The sequence below is a fragment of the Ostreococcus tauri genome (genome assembly GCF_000214015.3).
Source record: "Ostreococcus tauri WGS project CAID00000000 data, contig chromosome 12, whole genome shotgun sequence".
NCBI lineage: Eukaryota > Viridiplantae > Chlorophyta > Mamiellophyceae > Mamiellales > Bathycoccaceae > Ostreococcus > Ostreococcus tauri.
Window position 1 is genome coordinate 482,869 of NC_014437.2, and position 16,276 is coordinate 499,144.

The 16,276-nt window shown below is 58.9% G+C and overlaps 10 protein-coding genes across 10 annotated transcripts; 6 read left to right on the forward strand and 4 right to left on the reverse strand.

Annotated features, from left to right (window-relative positions):
- On the forward strand, positions 1-999 carry OT_ostta12g02890 (tRNA-dihydrouridine synthase; the record flags this gene model as incomplete). The annotated part of the gene is made up of 1 exon (XM_022982919.1): positions 1-999. A coding segment is annotated over one exon (999 nt), but the record flags the coding sequence as incomplete, so codon positions are not given.
- A 175-nt stretch (positions 1,000-1,174) lies between these two features.
- OT_ostta12g02900 (P-loop containing nucleoside triphosphate hydrolase) lies at positions 1,175-3,664 on the reverse strand (the record flags this gene model as incomplete). Its single annotated transcript, XM_022982920.1, has 2 exons — positions 1,175-3,490; positions 3,587-3,664. The coding sequence occupies 2 exons, from the start codon at positions 3,662-3,664 to the stop codon at positions 1,175-1,177; spliced, it is 2,394 nt and encodes a 797-aa protein (XP_022840139.1).
- A 575-nt stretch (positions 3,665-4,239) lies between these two features.
- Positions 4,240-5,478, forward strand: OT_ostta12g02910 (Acyltransferase 3; the record flags this gene model as incomplete). Its single annotated transcript, XM_003082392.2, has 1 exon — positions 4,240-5,478. The coding sequence occupies one exon, from the start codon at positions 4,240-4,242 to the stop codon at positions 5,476-5,478; it is 1,239 nt and encodes a 412-aa protein (XP_003082440.2).
- Positions 5,479-5,667: 189 nt separating this feature from the next.
- OT_ostta12g02920 (Ribosomal protein L22e) lies at positions 5,668-6,338 on the reverse strand (the record flags this gene model as incomplete). The annotated part of the gene is made up of 3 exons (XM_022982921.1): positions 5,668-5,961; positions 6,072-6,118; positions 6,326-6,338. The coding sequence occupies 3 exons, from the start codon at positions 6,336-6,338 to the stop codon at positions 5,668-5,670; spliced, it is 354 nt and encodes a 117-aa protein (XP_022840140.1).
- A 113-nt stretch (positions 6,339-6,451) lies between these two features.
- On the reverse strand, positions 6,452-7,501 carry OT_ostta12g02930 (Domain of unknown function DUF4206; the record flags this gene model as incomplete). Its single annotated transcript, XM_003082394.2, has 1 exon — positions 6,452-7,501. One exon carries the CDS (start codon positions 7,499-7,501, stop codon positions 6,452-6,454), a length of 1,050 nt encoding a protein of 349 aa, XP_003082442.2.
- Positions 7,502-7,609: 108 nt separating this feature from the next.
- Positions 7,610-8,009, forward strand: OT_ostta12g02940 (Dpy-30 motif; the record flags this gene model as incomplete). The annotated part of the gene is made up of 2 exons (XM_003082395.1): positions 7,610-7,613; positions 7,780-8,009. 2 exons carry the CDS (start codon positions 7,610-7,612, stop codon positions 8,007-8,009), a joined length of 234 nt encoding a protein of 77 aa, XP_003082443.1.
- Positions 8,010-8,714: 705 nt separating this feature from the next.
- On the forward strand, positions 8,715-9,929 carry OT_ostta12g02950 (unnamed product; the record flags this gene model as incomplete). The annotated part of the gene is made up of 1 exon (XM_003082396.1): positions 8,715-9,929. One exon carries the CDS (start codon positions 8,715-8,717, stop codon positions 9,927-9,929), a length of 1,215 nt encoding a protein of 404 aa, XP_003082444.1.
- Positions 9,930-10,027: 98 nt separating this feature from the next.
- On the reverse strand, positions 10,028-13,030 carry OT_ostta12g02960 (Phosphoenolpyruvate carboxylase; the record flags this gene model as incomplete). Its single annotated transcript, XM_003082397.2, has 1 exon — positions 10,028-13,030. The coding sequence occupies one exon, from the start codon at positions 13,028-13,030 to the stop codon at positions 10,028-10,030; it is 3,003 nt and encodes a 1,000-aa protein (XP_003082445.2).
- Positions 13,031-13,571: 541 nt separating this feature from the next.
- On the forward strand, positions 13,572-15,068 carry OT_ostta12g02970 (Fumarate lyase, conserved site; the record flags this gene model as incomplete). Its single annotated transcript, XM_022982922.1, has 1 exon — positions 13,572-15,068. One exon carries the CDS (start codon positions 13,572-13,574, stop codon positions 15,066-15,068), a length of 1,497 nt encoding a protein of 498 aa, XP_022840141.1.
- A 254-nt stretch (positions 15,069-15,322) lies between these two features.
- OT_ostta12g02980 (Glucosidase II beta subunit-like) lies at positions 15,323-16,156 on the forward strand (the record flags this gene model as incomplete). Its single annotated transcript, XM_003082399.2, has 1 exon — positions 15,323-16,156. One exon carries the CDS (start codon positions 15,323-15,325, stop codon positions 16,154-16,156), a length of 834 nt encoding a protein of 277 aa, XP_003082447.2.
- Between the last annotated feature and the right edge of the window lie 120 nt (positions 16,157-16,276).

The window sequence follows — 16,276 nt, forward strand, 5'->3', positions numbered from 1 at the left end:
CGGCGGTGCGCGCAGGATGATCGGGGAAAGGTGTTTGGGGCGCAGATCGCGACGAACGCGATCGCGGAGGGACAGCGCGCGGTGATGATGGCGATGGAGTCCGGAGCGGACTTTGTCGACCTGAACTGCGGGTGTCCGATTCACGAGACGTGGCGTCGTGGGCTGGGTGCGGCGTTGTTAAAGAAGCCGGAGAAATTGGAGCGGTTGGTGAACGGGATCGTGAGCGGGATCGATGGGGCGCCGTTGACGGTGAAGATTCGGTTGGGAATCGAGAGCTCGTCGCCGGCGACGAAAATCGCCGAGCGGTTGGAGAACGCGGGCGCGGCGGCGATCATCGTGCACGGTCGCACGAAGGAACAGAGGTACACGAAGAGCGCGGATTACGACGTGATTCGACAGATTGTGAGCGAGCGAGCGATTCCTGTTATTGGAAACGGTGACGTGTTGACTTGGTATGACGCGCAGCAACGGCTGGATTACAGTGGGTGCGCGGGGATCATGGTGGGCAGAGGAGCGTTAATCAAACCGTGGATATTCAAAGAGTTTAGGGAAAAGAAGGAGTGGGAGCCCACCGCGGAGGATCGCGTCGGTGTCTACTACACGCTACGAAATTACATGCAAGAGGCGTTCGGCGACGACGACTGGGGTCTCAGAAGATACAACGAATTCATGCCCTGGCATCAAGGCTTTTTCTGTAGATATCGCCCGCTTCCCGAAGCTCGCTTCGGCGGGCGTGCCATCGATGACCCACTCTTGCAATCTCGCCTCGGTTTCGCCGTGGATGGTGAGGACGAATCGAATCTCTCGCTGCTCGAACGCCTCTTGCGATGCGAGTCCGAGGACGCGCACAAGGCAATTTCAGACATCTTATGGGAAGCTTCCGATGTCGGCGATGCTCTGGACCGCTTGGAAACGACTGCGAAGACCTCTCTCGATCAGTGGTTGGCCCAAGTCGCATCGGGGGATAAGAGTGCGACGGACGACTCGTATCGCGGATGACTTTCGACGACAGGGCGACGGCGTCTATCTCGTCTACATCTATTTTTTGTTGTAACAAATGAGTGTGTGTACAGTGATACCGGTGACTCTGCAAAGAGTTCCCATCGGTGGATTTCATCGCCGTGCTCGAACACGAACCACACATTCTATCCCGCGAGGTGCTTGTACTAGTGCGCTAGATGTGCATCATGATCTCGGGAGCTAGCTTTCTAGCCTGTGCCGGAAGTGCCTCTCTATACCCACCCTCCGCGGCTAGTCTGTTCAGCATCTCCTGGTCGAAGAGGGACTTCTTTGAGTCATCGTGGCTAAATGGCTGCGACATGGAACGCATGAACGTGCGCGCGACCTGCATCGCCATATCAGTGGATAAATTGAGCACCTCTTCGTGTAAATGAGATGTGATCCACCCTGGAAGCTTCCCTCGTTTGTCTTGAGAGTTGTAGCGCTTGTCCGCAAACACCATGAGACCGTAATCCTTCTTTGAACGGATGACTCGACCAACGCACTGCGCGGCTTGGCGTACGGCATCGAAGGCCAAAAAGTCGCTCTCTTTAATTTGGAACGTCTCTCGCAAGTACTCGAGGCGCGCTCGTAAAATGCGAGAGAGCGTGTATTGGTATGGGACGCCGTACATGACGACGGCCCGTCCGTAGTGCCTGTCAAAGTCGATCCCTTCGGCGACTTTTCCTCGTGCGACGGAGAGAAATATGGCGCCGCGCCCGCAGTTACAGGCGCGACGATAGTTGTCGAGCGCCAACGACGTTTCGACCACATCTGTGGTCTCAATGAAGACAAGTTTGTGTTGCATGATCTCCCGTAAAATGCCAGTCTCATGCCACTTGCTGACAATGTTTTCCATGTATGAATACGACACAAAGAACGCGACGATGCCGTCCGGGACTGTTTGAGCCAAACCAACCAAGATACGACCATAATTCTGAATCACATTCGGATCATCACGGACGTCAAACTTGGTCGACACTGCCTGCTGATCGGCGCCGCGCGTGATTACCATCGGACACAGACATTCGCGCGTGAGCGTCATCTCCAAACTCTTTGCGCATACTGGATTGAATCCGAGGAGTTTCGGATACAAATCAATAGGGCTCAACGTTCCGGACGTGATAAACACCGATTGGAAACGCTCGAATACGGGTTTGATGGCGAGAGACGCGTCTAAACACGCGAGCTGCAGCACAGGATCGGGAATGTTTGGATATCGCTCGTCGTACGGCTCGAGTATGAGAGCGAAACCCTTGGAATATGTCCCCACGAGCGCAGCAAAGTTCGCCACCAACGACAATGCGTTGTACTCGTCCATGTCGACCACCTCGAGCGTCTTCAACAGACTCGTCAGGCGATCGTAACAAAACTTAAGCGTCTTGCCATCGATGCCCGCGTTTGCGGCGCAGTGCTGCAGGAACGCCGTTGGCGTCTCCTGCTCAACCTGCGTCGACTGCAGGCGAAACTTGAGGTACTCCACGAATCTCTTCAGCACTGCGACGAAGTGCTCGGCGCGACGGATGTTCCCCGGCACCGCCTCACGCAGGATGTCGTCAGGGATGACTGGGTTCATCAGCATGTCCTCTCCACCGCCTCGAGCGAGGACTCCTTGCTGCGCCAGTCCGTTCACCAATCGCTCGTATTCCTGTCGAAGTCTTCGTTCATCGGTCTGCTTTGCCTTGTCGATGCGCGCATTGAGCGACGTGATCGATCGCCCCGCGTTCTCTAGCGTCTGCTGCCGCAGGTTGACGCTCAGAGCCTCTATGCACACGTTGTCAATGTTGTGCGCCTCGTCGAAGACGACGACACACTCCTTCTCGAGCGCGCTCGACACCAGGCTCGCCACCTTGGGATCGAGCATGTACTGATAGTTGTACACGATAACGTTGGCGAATGAAATCATGTTTCTCGCCAGGAAGTACGGACACCACTTCTTTGCCCGGCCAAACTGCCGCAAATCGTGTAGCGTGTACACCCCCGGCGGGAGCACCGCCTTCTCACCCGCAGTCTCGAACTCCTCAAACCAGTCGCAACACGATACTCCACCCTCGTTATCACCCTCTCCGTCCTCCGCGGCGACCGTGCGACCGGCGTCGCGCGCTTGGCGCTCCAAGCGCCGCTCCCGCACCCAACTTGCCGTCAACCGTCGACACCGCCCGTCCACGCTCTCCCGACTCCCCTCGTCCGCCACAGCCGGGTTCACGCACATATTCTTACGACTTGACAACCCGAGCGACAACATCCGCGCCGTCTCCGCCCCCAGCTCCTTCTCGATGTACGCCTGCAGCGCCTTCATCTCCTCAAGCACCTTTTCCATCTCCGGCACCGTACGCGTGCAATAGATAATCTTCCCAACCTCCGGATGCGCCAACTGATACGAGACGCACATCGACAACACCGTGATCGTCTTCCCCGTGCCCGTCGGCATTTCCACCGCGCCGTGTCCTCGAGCGTCCAGCGCGCGTTTCATCTCTCGCATGTACGCGACCTTCGCGATCGACCGAACGCGCGCGCTTCTCGTCAGTCTGCGCGTCCGAGCCAACGCTCGCGGTCGCGGTGAACGCTCGCGTCATTATTAACCCACCTGTTCGGGGTAGACGCTGTCGTACGGGAAGAAAACCTCGATCGGGGCGCTCCCGCCGTCGTCGATGGTGAACCGCATGGGAACGTCGTCTCAACCCGTGCGCGCGTCGACGCCTCGTTCACGCCGCGAACGCGATCGAAACGTCGCGTCGATCGTCTCTCGTCGGATTCCAACCCTCGACGTCGACGAGACGCGACGTCCGTCGCGCTGTGCGGCGATTCCAACGCTAATTCGTCCAAGCACCAACCGAACCTCAGAGTGCATCGAGTTGATTCTATCGACACTCCTCGACGCGCGTCCGCGGTCGATCGGTCGAGGCGTCGGAACGTCTGAGATTTTCACGCGTCGTCGCGCGCGACGGTTGAGCGTGAAACGCGCGCGTGAGAGACGAACGAGAGCGTTGAAGCATGAATTCGCTCGTGATGACTCGGAATCTCTCGAGCGTTCAACTTGAGCGCGTGCGCGTCGATGACGGGCGGGAGGGACGCGGGCGCGGGTTGATTTCGCGCGATGCCGAACGCACGCGCCGCGAGGCGCGGTTAAGGGCGGTCGTGCGCGTTAAAGCGATGCGGATGGAGGGAGGCGAGCGGACGCGGGCGAAGCTTCGGAGACGCGAACGCGCGAGCGTGATCGTCGAGTCGAGTGAACGCGAAATGGTGGTCCTCGCGAACGCGTCGACGGTGAAAAAACCGCGACTACCGGCGCTAGATTCGATCAGATTCTTTTTGATCGCGTACATAGGCGTCGGGCACTTCATCGCGTGCGCGACGAAGAACTCGCTCGCGCTCGCGGCTCTCGGGCAGGTGAACGTGGTCGTCGGGGCGTTTTTCGTCCTAAGCGGCTACGTCGCCGCGTACACGACTACGGCGTTGGGATCTTACGAGGCCGAGATGTCGCGGTTGCGTCCGAGTCCGCAGTATGTCGTCAGTCGTGTCATGGGCTTTTACCCGCTGTACTTTTTGGTCAACTGCGTCTTCGCGCCGATGTTCTTCTACGCCGATTCGTTTTATAATGGTCCGGTCGCGGCCGCCGCGCACGGTTTGATGACATTCACGCTCACACAGGCTTGGTTTCCCATGCACGCCGAACTTTGGAACGCGCCTTCGTGGTTTTTGAGCGCGCTCACGTTCGCCTTGGCGGCGATGCCCTTCGCGCTGCCGTCCATCGCACAGATGAAGCGCGAGCATCTGAACCGCACGTTCAAGGTCTTGCTAATCGTCTCTCTCTTGGCAAAACTAGCGTACTCTTACGATTTGAACGCGTGGGGGTTCATGGAGGGCGTCATGTCTGCCAAGACTCACCCGAACTGGTTGTACTTTAATTCTGTGCGATTCTCTCCCTTCAACGCGTTGGTCGACGTCTTGATGGGAGCTGTCGCCGCGAGAACGGTCATGGTGGACGATGCCGAGGGCGAGTGCGCGCTGAAACAAAACAAAATAATGGCGTGCTCGGCGACGCCACTCGTCGCCATGGTCGGTTTCCTCGCAGCTCGAGCGCTCGGCTTTGTCGCCGTGAACGACGCGCTGTCTCGAACCATCTTCACTGTGATGTTTTCCATGTTCGCGGTGAATATTCATCGAGAGACCGTACGTGATGGCGGTGCTGGGTCGTTAGTGTCCAGGGCTTTTGCCTGGAAACCGCTCGTGTACCTCGGTACGATTTCGTTCCCGATTTACATCTTGCACGGACCCATCGGTCAAGTTTTCTACAAGCGCGTCGTGGCGACCAAGCTCTTCGGCAAGGTGTTCACGCAGTACCCGCAATTCTTCCCGGTGTACGTGCTCATCGTTCTCGTCGCGGCCGCGATTACGCACGAGGTGTTCATAAAAAACCACAAGGTGCAAAAGATGTCGAAGGCAGTCAAGAAGAAGGCTGTCGCGGCATTATCATGAAAATAGTCCCGTGTCGTTTTAGAGGAGGATTTTGTCTTTTCAATCACAACAAACGAAGTTTTCGAAAAACACGAACTAGCTCTTATCGGTTTCAAGCAATCGCCTAACGCGATGCTCCCCCGGGTCTCGACGCACTCGAAGCGCGCTTGGACCAGCACCCCCAGGAAATAACTCTGACGACCATCAAATTTATTCCTCATCCGCGTCGTCCGCGATGTTGAAGTATCTCAACTCGTAGACGTTACGATCCTTGGAGGACGCGATGACGCGCAACCAATCGCGAACATTGTGCTTCTTGAGGTACTTCTTCGTGAGGTACTTCATGTAGCGCTTGCTCATGGCAATCTCGCTCGTCACCGTGACCTTCGTCTTGTCGCTCGTCACCGTGACCGCCTCGCCGAGCGCGCCAGCCCGACCGCCGACCTTGATGCGCTCCGAGAGGAAAGCGGTGAACGAGCCGATCTCCATGATCTTGTCCTCGACCTACGCATCAAGAACCAGGCACAAAGTCAGTCTCTCGATCGCGTATCGTCTCCTCGCACGCATGTTGTCTTCTCGCGGAGCTCTAGGGCTTTGTCAGCCATCGCACGCACCGGCTTCGCGCAGTCGATGACGAAGGTGGACACCTTCTTCTTGTTATCTACGGGCGAAAAAAATGTCAAACCAATTGTCAGTGTCGAGTACCTTGAGCGATCGCATCACGCGGCGCGGCGCGCGCGCTCGAGGCGCCGCGAGCGTCGACGGAGACCGACGCGCGTCCACTCGAGCCATTCGCGCCATCGCGCGTCTTTCATCGCCGCCGACGCCTTTCATAGCGTTCGATGACGCGATCAGACGATGAACGTACCCTTGGGGGCCATGTTTGCGTTCGGACGACGGGGTGCTGTCGCGAAACGCGCTGACGAGAGGCGGATGCGAGGCGCCGGGGAGGGCTTTTCGCTCGAAGGAATGTTTTGTTTACATTGGTGGCGTATCATGGATGCACAGCGGCTCTGCGTCTCCTCGTCGCCTCGGACTCGAGTCGGCGCACGACGGCGATGGCGTTTTTGGAATTCTTGTGCACGGCGAACATGCAGTCGAGAGAGAATGCCTCGGCGTCGAAGACGTCGTCCACGACGGCGCGGGCGACGGGGGAGGAGGAGAACTCGTTTGCGAGCGCGCGCGCTGACGACGAGTCGCCGGCGGCTCGAAGCGCGTCGACGGCGCATCGAGCGCGCACTCTCGCATCTCTAAAGTCCGCCAGGGGTTTGCACTTGACGTATAGCGTCGGGTCGACGTCTCGAGGGACGAAGATTGGTATTTTCTCGATTCGAGCAATGAAGCATCGACTGTGATTGGACACTCGTCGAGGCTTCCAATCGAAATTTTCCATCACTCGCCAAGGAATCACCGCGAACGACGTCGGCGGCGCGCACGCGTCGCAGTACACGAACCCGTCGTACTCACATCGTTGATACGACCTAAAAGGCCGAAACGCGTCCGTGAGCACGCGCAGAGCGTTCCCTCGTTCAGGAACCCGAAGCTTGCTTGAGCACCCAGCGCAACGACGTCGCTGCCGCTCCAACTGTTCGTCCAGCGTCAACAGCTTTAACACGCTCGGCGGTGTCACGTGCACGGACATACTCACCGACGGCTCCCCGTGATCGATCTCGTCGTTCTCCAACACATCCGTCATGTCGTCTAAGACGTCGTCCGTCTCGGAATCCGACCCGCGCCTCCGCGCGTTCGTCCGTCGTTCCGCGTCCACCCCAACCCCGCGCTCGATGTTCATCCCTTTCAGCACCGCCGAGACGGTGGTATCGACCAGACCTCTCCCCTGACCGACCACGCGCGTGCCAACGTCCAGCGCCCGCGTGCCCACCTCTCGAGACGACCACAAGAGCGCGCTCGGGAGCTGCCCGAGCGCCGAAGCCATCTCCAGCGCGCGCTCCGTCGCCGCGCTCGACGGATTCATCGTGGACGACGACGACGACGACGACGACGACGACGACGACCGCTCCGTCGCGTCGCCCGCGGACGACATGACGCGCGTCGACGCGTGACGCGATGTCCTCATCGCGCGCGCCAACGAACTCGCGTCGACGCGCGAGCCGCACACCTCCGCGACGCCCGTGGTCGCGTCGCGCGCGTCATGGGTGCGTCGATGGACGACGCGCGATGCGCGCGATCTCGAGCGCGATCGATCCCGCGCAGAGACGGAACGAGCGACGGTCGAGACGTTCGAGGCGCGGCGATTGGATTTTTGAAACGCGCGCGGCGCGGTGACTCGACTGACGAGGGGTCACATCGCGCGCATCGCAGCCGAGGACGCGCCCACGCCGTCGGTGCCGAGGGAAGACGAACCCAAGGCGGCGGAACCTTCGGCGGAGGACTCGAACGAGCGCGGGGAGAGCGTCAAGGCGTACTTGGAGGAGACGGTGAGCAAGACGCTGCACGACGGCATGATGCGGCTCGCGAACGAGCGCCCGAGCGCGCCGTTGAAGTTTTTGGGGGAGTATCTGCTCGAGAAATCGAGAGAGCGCGGTGAGTAGGCGCGCGCGAGCGTCGCGCGCGAGCGTCGCGCGCGACGTCGACGCGGACGCCGGTCTCCCGGCCGTCGCACGCGCTGGAGGCGACGATTATTTAATAGTGAAATACCCCTCGTCGTCGCATACCGTTTGATGGCCTTACGAAGGACTACAGATCGACATGTGGCCTTCGTGGGGACGGCACGCGCTGTGACCGCGTGCGTCGATAAACATTTATCACGAATGTTTCGGACACGTGACTCATATTCGCGAGCTCATGACGCTATCTGGTGGTCGCGGGTTCGAACCCCGTCACGGACACGATCGTCGTTGTCCGTGTATATCAGTGGAAGATTCCCAGACTTCTATATAATTCTTCTTTTAGTCGATCAAGAAAATTATACCTATCCACGAGTCGTGAACCGTCGAGAAGTATATTTGAGGCCAAGAGCATCAATTCACGCTCGGACTTTTTGTGTGGACGCCTCGACGACGCCGCGGCGACCGCAGACCTCGCGCGCGCGTCGCGGACGCGCGCACGATCGCGCGCGCGCGCCGAGAGGGTTGTCTTTTCGATCGCGTCGCGAAGGAGCCGAACGCGCGCGTCGTGCGAGCTTTGAGACGATGACGAGCGCGCGTCGAACGATGGGTGTTGAAGACGATGAAGACGCCACGACGACGGGTCGGGGCGCGCGTTCTTCGACGCTATCGCTCGTGGCGATGAGCGCGATGGCGATGCTCGCGTCGGGGGCGGCCACGGTGGGCGTGCGCAGGGTGATCGATGCGCGAGGGGTCGGGACGGGGGGACGGGGGACGTCCCTCGCCGCGCTGGGGCAGCGCATGGACGCCGCGTGGACGGAGGCGGACGTGCTGGACAACGCGACCAATACGGCGGCGGCCGACCACGGGTTCGTGTCGTTTGAAAAACAACGCGACTTTGAGAGCCGACCGTGGTCCTGGGACGAGACGGTGACGTGCGACGGGACGCAGATCACGGACGTGGATTTTGACTTCGACGCCGTCGAACCGGGTCGAGTGAAGCTTTGGAGAAACTCGAGCTTTGGTTTCAACTACTGGCGCACGCCGAGGAGTCGACATTTTCAAATTTACGATACGATGATGATTCGCAACGCGTATTGTAAGGCTGGGCAGTACCAGCTGAACATTGTCTGCTCGATGGACTCGCACGACTCGTGCGAGTTCGCTCGAGAGCACTACATGTTGGGAGCGCTAAAGTATCCGCAGCCCAAAGAGAGACACCTCGGATCTGGATTGTTTTTCTGCGACAAGAGAACGGTGGATCGGATGCACTTTAAGCTGATGTCAATGTGCGGAGCGCGAGCGAACATCGAGTTCAATCGCATCTCAAATCTCGCCGCGGCTTCCAGAGAGGCAAAAAACAAATTCGGTTGGCAATTTTCACACATTTGGTATGTCGATCCCGAAGACTTTGAGCTCGGTCTGATACATAATCGCTTGTTCGATCCCGCCATGGCGGCCGCGTTCGAGGACAAGATGCGTCTCCAGTGCTACAAGGACGGAGACGCCCTTCGCGCCAACAACTGCCAGGACGGCGTCGCGGTAGAACCAAGGCGCGTGTTCAACACGCGTATATTCGGCGGTAGTCCGTGGGCGGTGGGCGAAATGCATCGCCTGTTGACGTACTTCGTCCCCGAATTTGTGCCGTTAAGGGGTAGGATCAGCGACTGGTCGTTCGACAACGGGCTCCTGCGGAGGTGGAACTGGTTCCGACCGTACGGGTGCGCGTGCCCCTCGGACGAAGAGTTGTTGACGCAGTACGCGCATTCAAGGAATAAAGGATTCACCAAGCATTTGGCATTCGAGAACCAAGTGACGGCTGGCGTCGCCACTCCACTGGCGCACGAGTACGGCTCTTGTCACTGGGTCGATTTCGACGGTGACATGGGAAAACTGTTGGAATGAGTACTTGTAGTGTTTGCAAAGAAAGTAGATTTAGATCACAATCATTAAAATTTCCCTGGATATGACGCCGACGAACACATACCATCCATCGGGCCTCGCTATCCCGTGTTCTGCATCCCCGCCGCGATGCCTTTCATCGTGATCTTCAACACGTCGTTCACCGCTCCCTTGTAGTTGAAGTCTTGGAACGGGTATCCCTCCAGCATGGTGATCTTCACTTTTCGCATGCTCAATTTTTCACCGTCTTCCTCGTGCTCGAGCGCGCGCGCTTGCTTGAGGAATCGGACCTGACACACATTCAGAGGTGTGATATACAGGTTGCGCTTCTCGAGCTTGTGCTTCAACTTCTGCTGCATCCTTCGAGCTTCGTTCGCGTTCTCCTCTGTTTTCTCGGGTTGGACGAGCAAGCCAATGTGCTCGGAGACGGTCAGAATGACATCGATGCTCGATTCAAGCTCCCCGCGAAGCTTGGCGCCAAAATCGTGCAAAGATTCATCGACAAGGGCCTTTTCGTAGTACGCGACGACGACGGGATCCGCCTTGGCGAGAACCATCTCCACGAGATCAATAGTCACCTCAAAGAAAGGCCATCTTTTGTACATATCTCGAAGTGTCTGAAGCTCGCCCTCTTCGATGAGACGCTTAAACGAAGCAGAGATTCCAAGCCAAACGGGAAGATGAAATCGCGACTGCGTCCAGGCGAAAATCCATGGGATGGCTCGAAGTGCGGTGACGCCCGCGTTCGGTTTGCGCTTCGCTGGTCGAGAACCAATGTTCAACGAACCGAGTTCTGAGCCCGGCGTGGCTTGCGCAAAGTACTGCACAAACTCCGGCGTCTCGAACACCGTTTTCCTATAGTGTGCGCACGAATACTCGCTCATCCTATCCATCACTGCACGCCACTTATCGTCAGGATGCGACGGCGGCTTGAGCGAGTGCTCCAACACGGATGCCGTGTACAAGTCGAGGGTGTGGAAGCAATTTTCCCTCTCGCCGAAATCCGATTCGATCACCTCACCCTGAACAGTGACTCTAATGCTCCCATTCACGGTTCCGGGAGGTTGTGAGAGCATGGCAATGTGTGCCGGGCCACCACCACGGCCAACCGTGCCGCCACGACCATGGAACAGAGTCATGGCAACGTTGAACTCGTTCCCCGCCGCCACGACGCGCTCCTGTCCCTCGTAGAGCGCCCAAGCAGCGGCCATTCGTCCTGCATCTTTGCCACTATCGGAATAACCGATCATAACCTCTTGGAAGCCGTTGATATGGTCCAAATACCATTTCACTGAGAAGAGCTGCCGCAAAACTCTTGGGGCGTCGTTCAAGTCATCGAGGCGCTCGAAGAGTGGAGCGACTCGGAGAACATCCTTTTCTCTACAACCACACTCTCGCTGCAGTAAAACTACTGCGAGCACGTCGCTAGCGCTCGTCGCCATGGAAATTACGTAGGTACCGAGCGAACCCGGGCAGGTTTGTTGAAGGTGCGCAATCATCTTGCAGGTGTCCAGAACCTCACGAACATCAGCTGAGCACTCGAGGTCGTGCGGAATGAGCGGACGCTTGCTCATCAGTTCGCTCGTCAACCACTCTATCTTTTGATCTTCGCTCCATTCGATGTAAGAACCGAGACCGATGTATCGCGTCACAGCATCCAATGCCTCGGCGTGACGATCGGATTCCTGTCGAATGTCCAATTTCACGAGGCCCAGGCCGAAGCACTGCACCTGACGAATGACATCGAGCAGTAATGAGTTGGCAATCTGATCGTCCTTGACCTCGATGAGAGACTCGTAACACGCCACGAGAGGCTCGTAAATCTCTTCTTTCGTTCGAATGATGCTGTCGTCGTTCACGTCGATGCTCACGTTCGGATCTGTGACGCATTTTTGCAGCGCCTCTCGCGTGTTGTAGAGTTTGTCGCGAAGCATGGCCAAAATGACTCGATACGGCTCGTGCTCCGGGATGGCTTTCCAAAAGTCATCGTAGTTTCGTCTCTTTCTTTCTTCGAAAATCGCATTTTTGTCCGTCTCCGAGGTTGCTAAGATATCATTAGCCAGCCTCTTCACCGTATCGTTGCAGCGCCACATGGACAACTCAAAGAGCAATTTTTGGATCGTGGAGAAGAGGAAGTTTGTCCCCTGGACGCGGGCGAGAAGGACGACGTCCCGAGTGCATTCAGAGGTCACGAATGGGTTACCGTCCCGATCACCTCCCATCCAGGACCCGAACGTCACGATTGATCGATCGAGCGGTAATCGACCGCAGCCGTTGGCCAGGAGCGCGGTGTCGACGCGACGCATGAAGGTCGGCACGCAATCCCAGATGGTTTGCTGAAAGTACGTCAACCCAGCGCGCATCTCATCCTGTGGCTTGGGTGGAGTGCGACGGATCTCATCCGTTCGCCAAGCCGCAGCGATGTTTGAGCGAATTTCATCCAAAATTTCAGCCCGTTCGAAGCGTGAGAGACGGAATCGTTGGAGCTGCAGCAGCTTCTCACGAACCTTCCCGAAAGCTTTCAGCATGGATCGCCTAAGTGCCTGCGTCGGATGCGCGGTGAGAACTAGGTCAACGTGTTGCCTTGACAACGCGGCGTAGATCTCCTCTATCGTTTTTCCCGATCGAATCAAACCCTTGATTGCGCCGTTTGTCGATTTCGCCGGCCCTCGTGGGATGTCGTCCAATCTCTTATGTCTTTCCTCCATCGCGTTCGCCACTTGCTCGGAGATGTTGTGCAAGTTTAAGAGATTCGAGTACGCCGACGCAAACTGTAACGATTCATCCACCTCCATCGTCTCCAGCAGCTTCTTCATCGCCTCAAAGTCCTTCGGCTCCCCAGTCTTACCGAACGCTTCGCTCCCGTCGTACACCCCCTGCAGCTTGGCCAAAAACTCCTCGCTCGTCGTCTCTCTCACCACGGAGAAGAATATCGTCTGCAACAACGCATCACACTCCTCGATCACATCGTGCGCGTTGAAATCCTTCGTCTCACCGCGTCCCGAGAGATAACTCGACGTCGTCGCCAGCTTTTCCAGCGCCTCGCCCTCCTCGCTCGCGAACAGCGACCCTTGCCTGCGATGACTCACCCCGTGCGTCGCCATCGACCTCGACTTCCCATCGGGCGAGAGCACCGCTTGACGCATCGTCGTCCCGCCCCACGATCACGTCCACGCGCGCGCGACGGACCCGCGGCGTCGTTCACCACCGCGTCCGCGTCCGATCCTCCCGCGCGGTCGTTTCGTTCGCGACGTGAATGAATCCGCGCCCTCTCGACCACGGTCGCGCCGAGTTGAATCGCACACGCGGCGACGTCCACGGGGGCGCGCGAGCGATCGACTCGGGCGCTCGGACGCGCGCGCGATCGAGCGTCGCGGTGCGTCGCGCCCGTCGGCGTCGCGCCCGTCGGCGGGTAGGTTAAAACACCCGCGTGCCCGGTCGACGCTGGCACCACACACGCGGGTGTTTCGGTCGATGCTGGCACACACGCGGGTGTTTTGGTCGACGCTGGCACACACACGCGGGTGTGTGCGCGCGTCGGTCGAAAACACCCGCGTGTACGGGCGAACCCTACGGCCATCGCCCGACCCCGCGCGCGACCGCGCGACGCGACGCGACGCGACGACGACGACGACGACGGGGGCGATGACGACGACGACGATGCGCGCGACGACCGCGCGCGTGGGGATGGTGCGATCGGCCACGCGCGGACTCGGCGGTGGAGACCGACGTCGAGGACGCGATGGGACGACCGCGCGGAGCGAACCGAAGAAACTGTGGGGCGGACGATTCAGCGAGCGGCAAGATCCGCGCATGGAGAAGTTTAATGAATCGCTCTCGTTCGACCGGAAGATGTGGCGGGAGGACGTGGAGGGGTCGATCGGGTACGTCGGGGCGCTCGCGCGGGCGGGCGTGGTGACGGCGAGCGAGCGGGACGCCGTCGTGAAGGGATTGAAGGCGGTTGGGGAGGAGTGGGCGGCCGGGACGTTTGAACCGAAGGATGGTGATGAAGATATACACACGGCGAACGAGCGTCGGTTGACGGAGCTCATCGGGGACGTCGCGGGGAAGTTGCACACGGGACGGTCGAGGAACGACCAAGTGGCGACGGATACGCGGATGTGGCTTCGAGCGCAGCTCGTAGAGCTCCGAGGACACTTGCGAACGCTCATCGAGATCGCGGTTGATCGCGCCGAGCGTGAGGTGGACGTGGTCATGCCTGGATTCACGCACTTGCAGAGCGCGCAAACCGTGCGGTGGTCGCACTGGCTCTTGTCGCACGCGGCGGCGTGGCAGCGGGACGACCAGCGTCTCGGAGATTTGATCAAGCGCGTGAACGTCATGCCCTTGGGCTCGGGGGCACTCGCGGGGAATCCGTTCGGGATCGATCGTCAGCAGTTGGCGCGAGATTTGGGTTTCGACGACGTCTGTCCAAACTCCATGGATGCCGTGAGCGATCGAGACTACATCGCCGAGACGAGCTTCTGGGCCTCCATGACGGCCACGCACCTCTCTAGATGGAGCGAGGACTTAATCGTGTACTGCTCGCAGCAGTTCGGTATGGTGAAATGCTCTGATGCGTACTCCACCGGGTCGTCGCTCATGCCGCAGAAGAAGAACCCAGACGCGCTCGAGCTTTTGCGCGGGAAGAGCGGGACGCAAATTGGTTCCCTCATGGCCGTGCTGGCCACCATCAAGGGTACGCCCACGACTTACAACAAGGATCTTCAAGAGGTCTGGCACTCGATGTACTACACCGTGGACAACATGAGCGACTCGCTGCAGATTGCCGCCGGGTGCCTGGCGACGCTTAAGATTTTTCCCGACGCCATGGAGTCCGGTTTGTGTGCCGAGATGCTCGCGACGGACCTCGCCGAGTACCTCGTTCGCAAAGGTGTGCCGTTCCGCGAGACCCACCACATCTCCGGCGCCGCCGTCAAGCTCAGCGAAGAGCGTGGCGTGCCGCTCTCCACGCTCACTCTCGAGGACCTCAAGCCCCTCTGCCCGGCTTTCGAACCCGACGTCGCCGAGGTCTGGTCCTACGAAAAGTCTGCCGAATCCAGAGACACCGAGGGCGGTACCTCTCGCAGAAGCGTTCTCGAGCAGTGTCAAAAGCTTCGCGCCTACCTCGCCTCGAATTAAACGTTTTTAAGTCACGACCAATTCAATTCATTCGCCTCGGCCACCAACAACCTCTGCGCGTCCATCGATCGTCACTTCGCGCGTCGTCACGCGCGATGCGTCCAACCAAAACGCGATGTGATTCGCTCACATTACGCGCTGTCTTCGTTTCCGCCTTATGCGCCGTCGCGAGGAGCGAGCGCGCGAGCAGAGGCGGTGTCCCGGGCGACGACGCGATGCCTCGCTACGTGGTGCACCTGAGAGAACCGACAGCGATGGACTCGAGTTCGTTAACGCCGACGCGATTGACGACGATGACGGCGAGCGATGGGAAACGATATAGCTGTGCTATTCCTCTGAGAGAGAGTGAGATCGAGAGCGAGTTAGAGGAGGGCGAGGTGGGAGATTTCGTGGAGAGCGATTCGCGCGTGGGACGGAAGCGAGGCGCGAGCGAGGCGACGACGACGACGACGAGCGTGGACGAACACCTGCAACCGCTCGAGGGACGGTGCTTTTATTACAGTAACGGTGATTGGTGGACGTACGAGCTGTGTTATAAAGACCGAGCGTCGCAGTTTCATAGGGAGGGGACGACGCGCGTGAGTTCGTTTTCGCTCGGACGGTTCGACCGAGCGGCGACGGAACGGTTGGAAAGCGAACGGAACGCCACTGGGGATGTTGAGGACGTGGATGACGCTCTTTTGAGCGAAGACCGCCGGTATCACGCGCATGTATTCACGGGAGGGGCGAAGTGCGAGGACGTGGGCGCGGCGTACGAGGACCTCGCTAGAGAGAGCGAGGTCAGATTCGTGTGCGCCGAGGACGGCGGCGAGGGCCTGAGCGCGGTGGAGGAACCGGCGACGTGCAAGTACATCTTAACCTTTAGAACATCCCTGGCGTGCAACGCCAAGGAGCTCCGACCGAACCGTCCGGAAGTCGAGCATATCCAGTGCTCGCTCGTAGAAGACCAAGACCAAGACGACGCGCGGGCGACGTCCGACGACGATGGCGCGCGACGATCGTCCGACGCGCGAGATCGAGAGGAATCCCATCACGCCGTGATGACGGACATTCCGCATCCCAAACCAAACGACCGCGATGAATTGTAACCTCATCATTGCCCGTGCGTTGACTCTTCTCAAACTCCGCCTCCGCCACCCGCGATTCGCGCGCTCGAGCCATCTTGTTTCATCTTCACTTCATCTTTCTCCCACTTTCGTCACATCGCG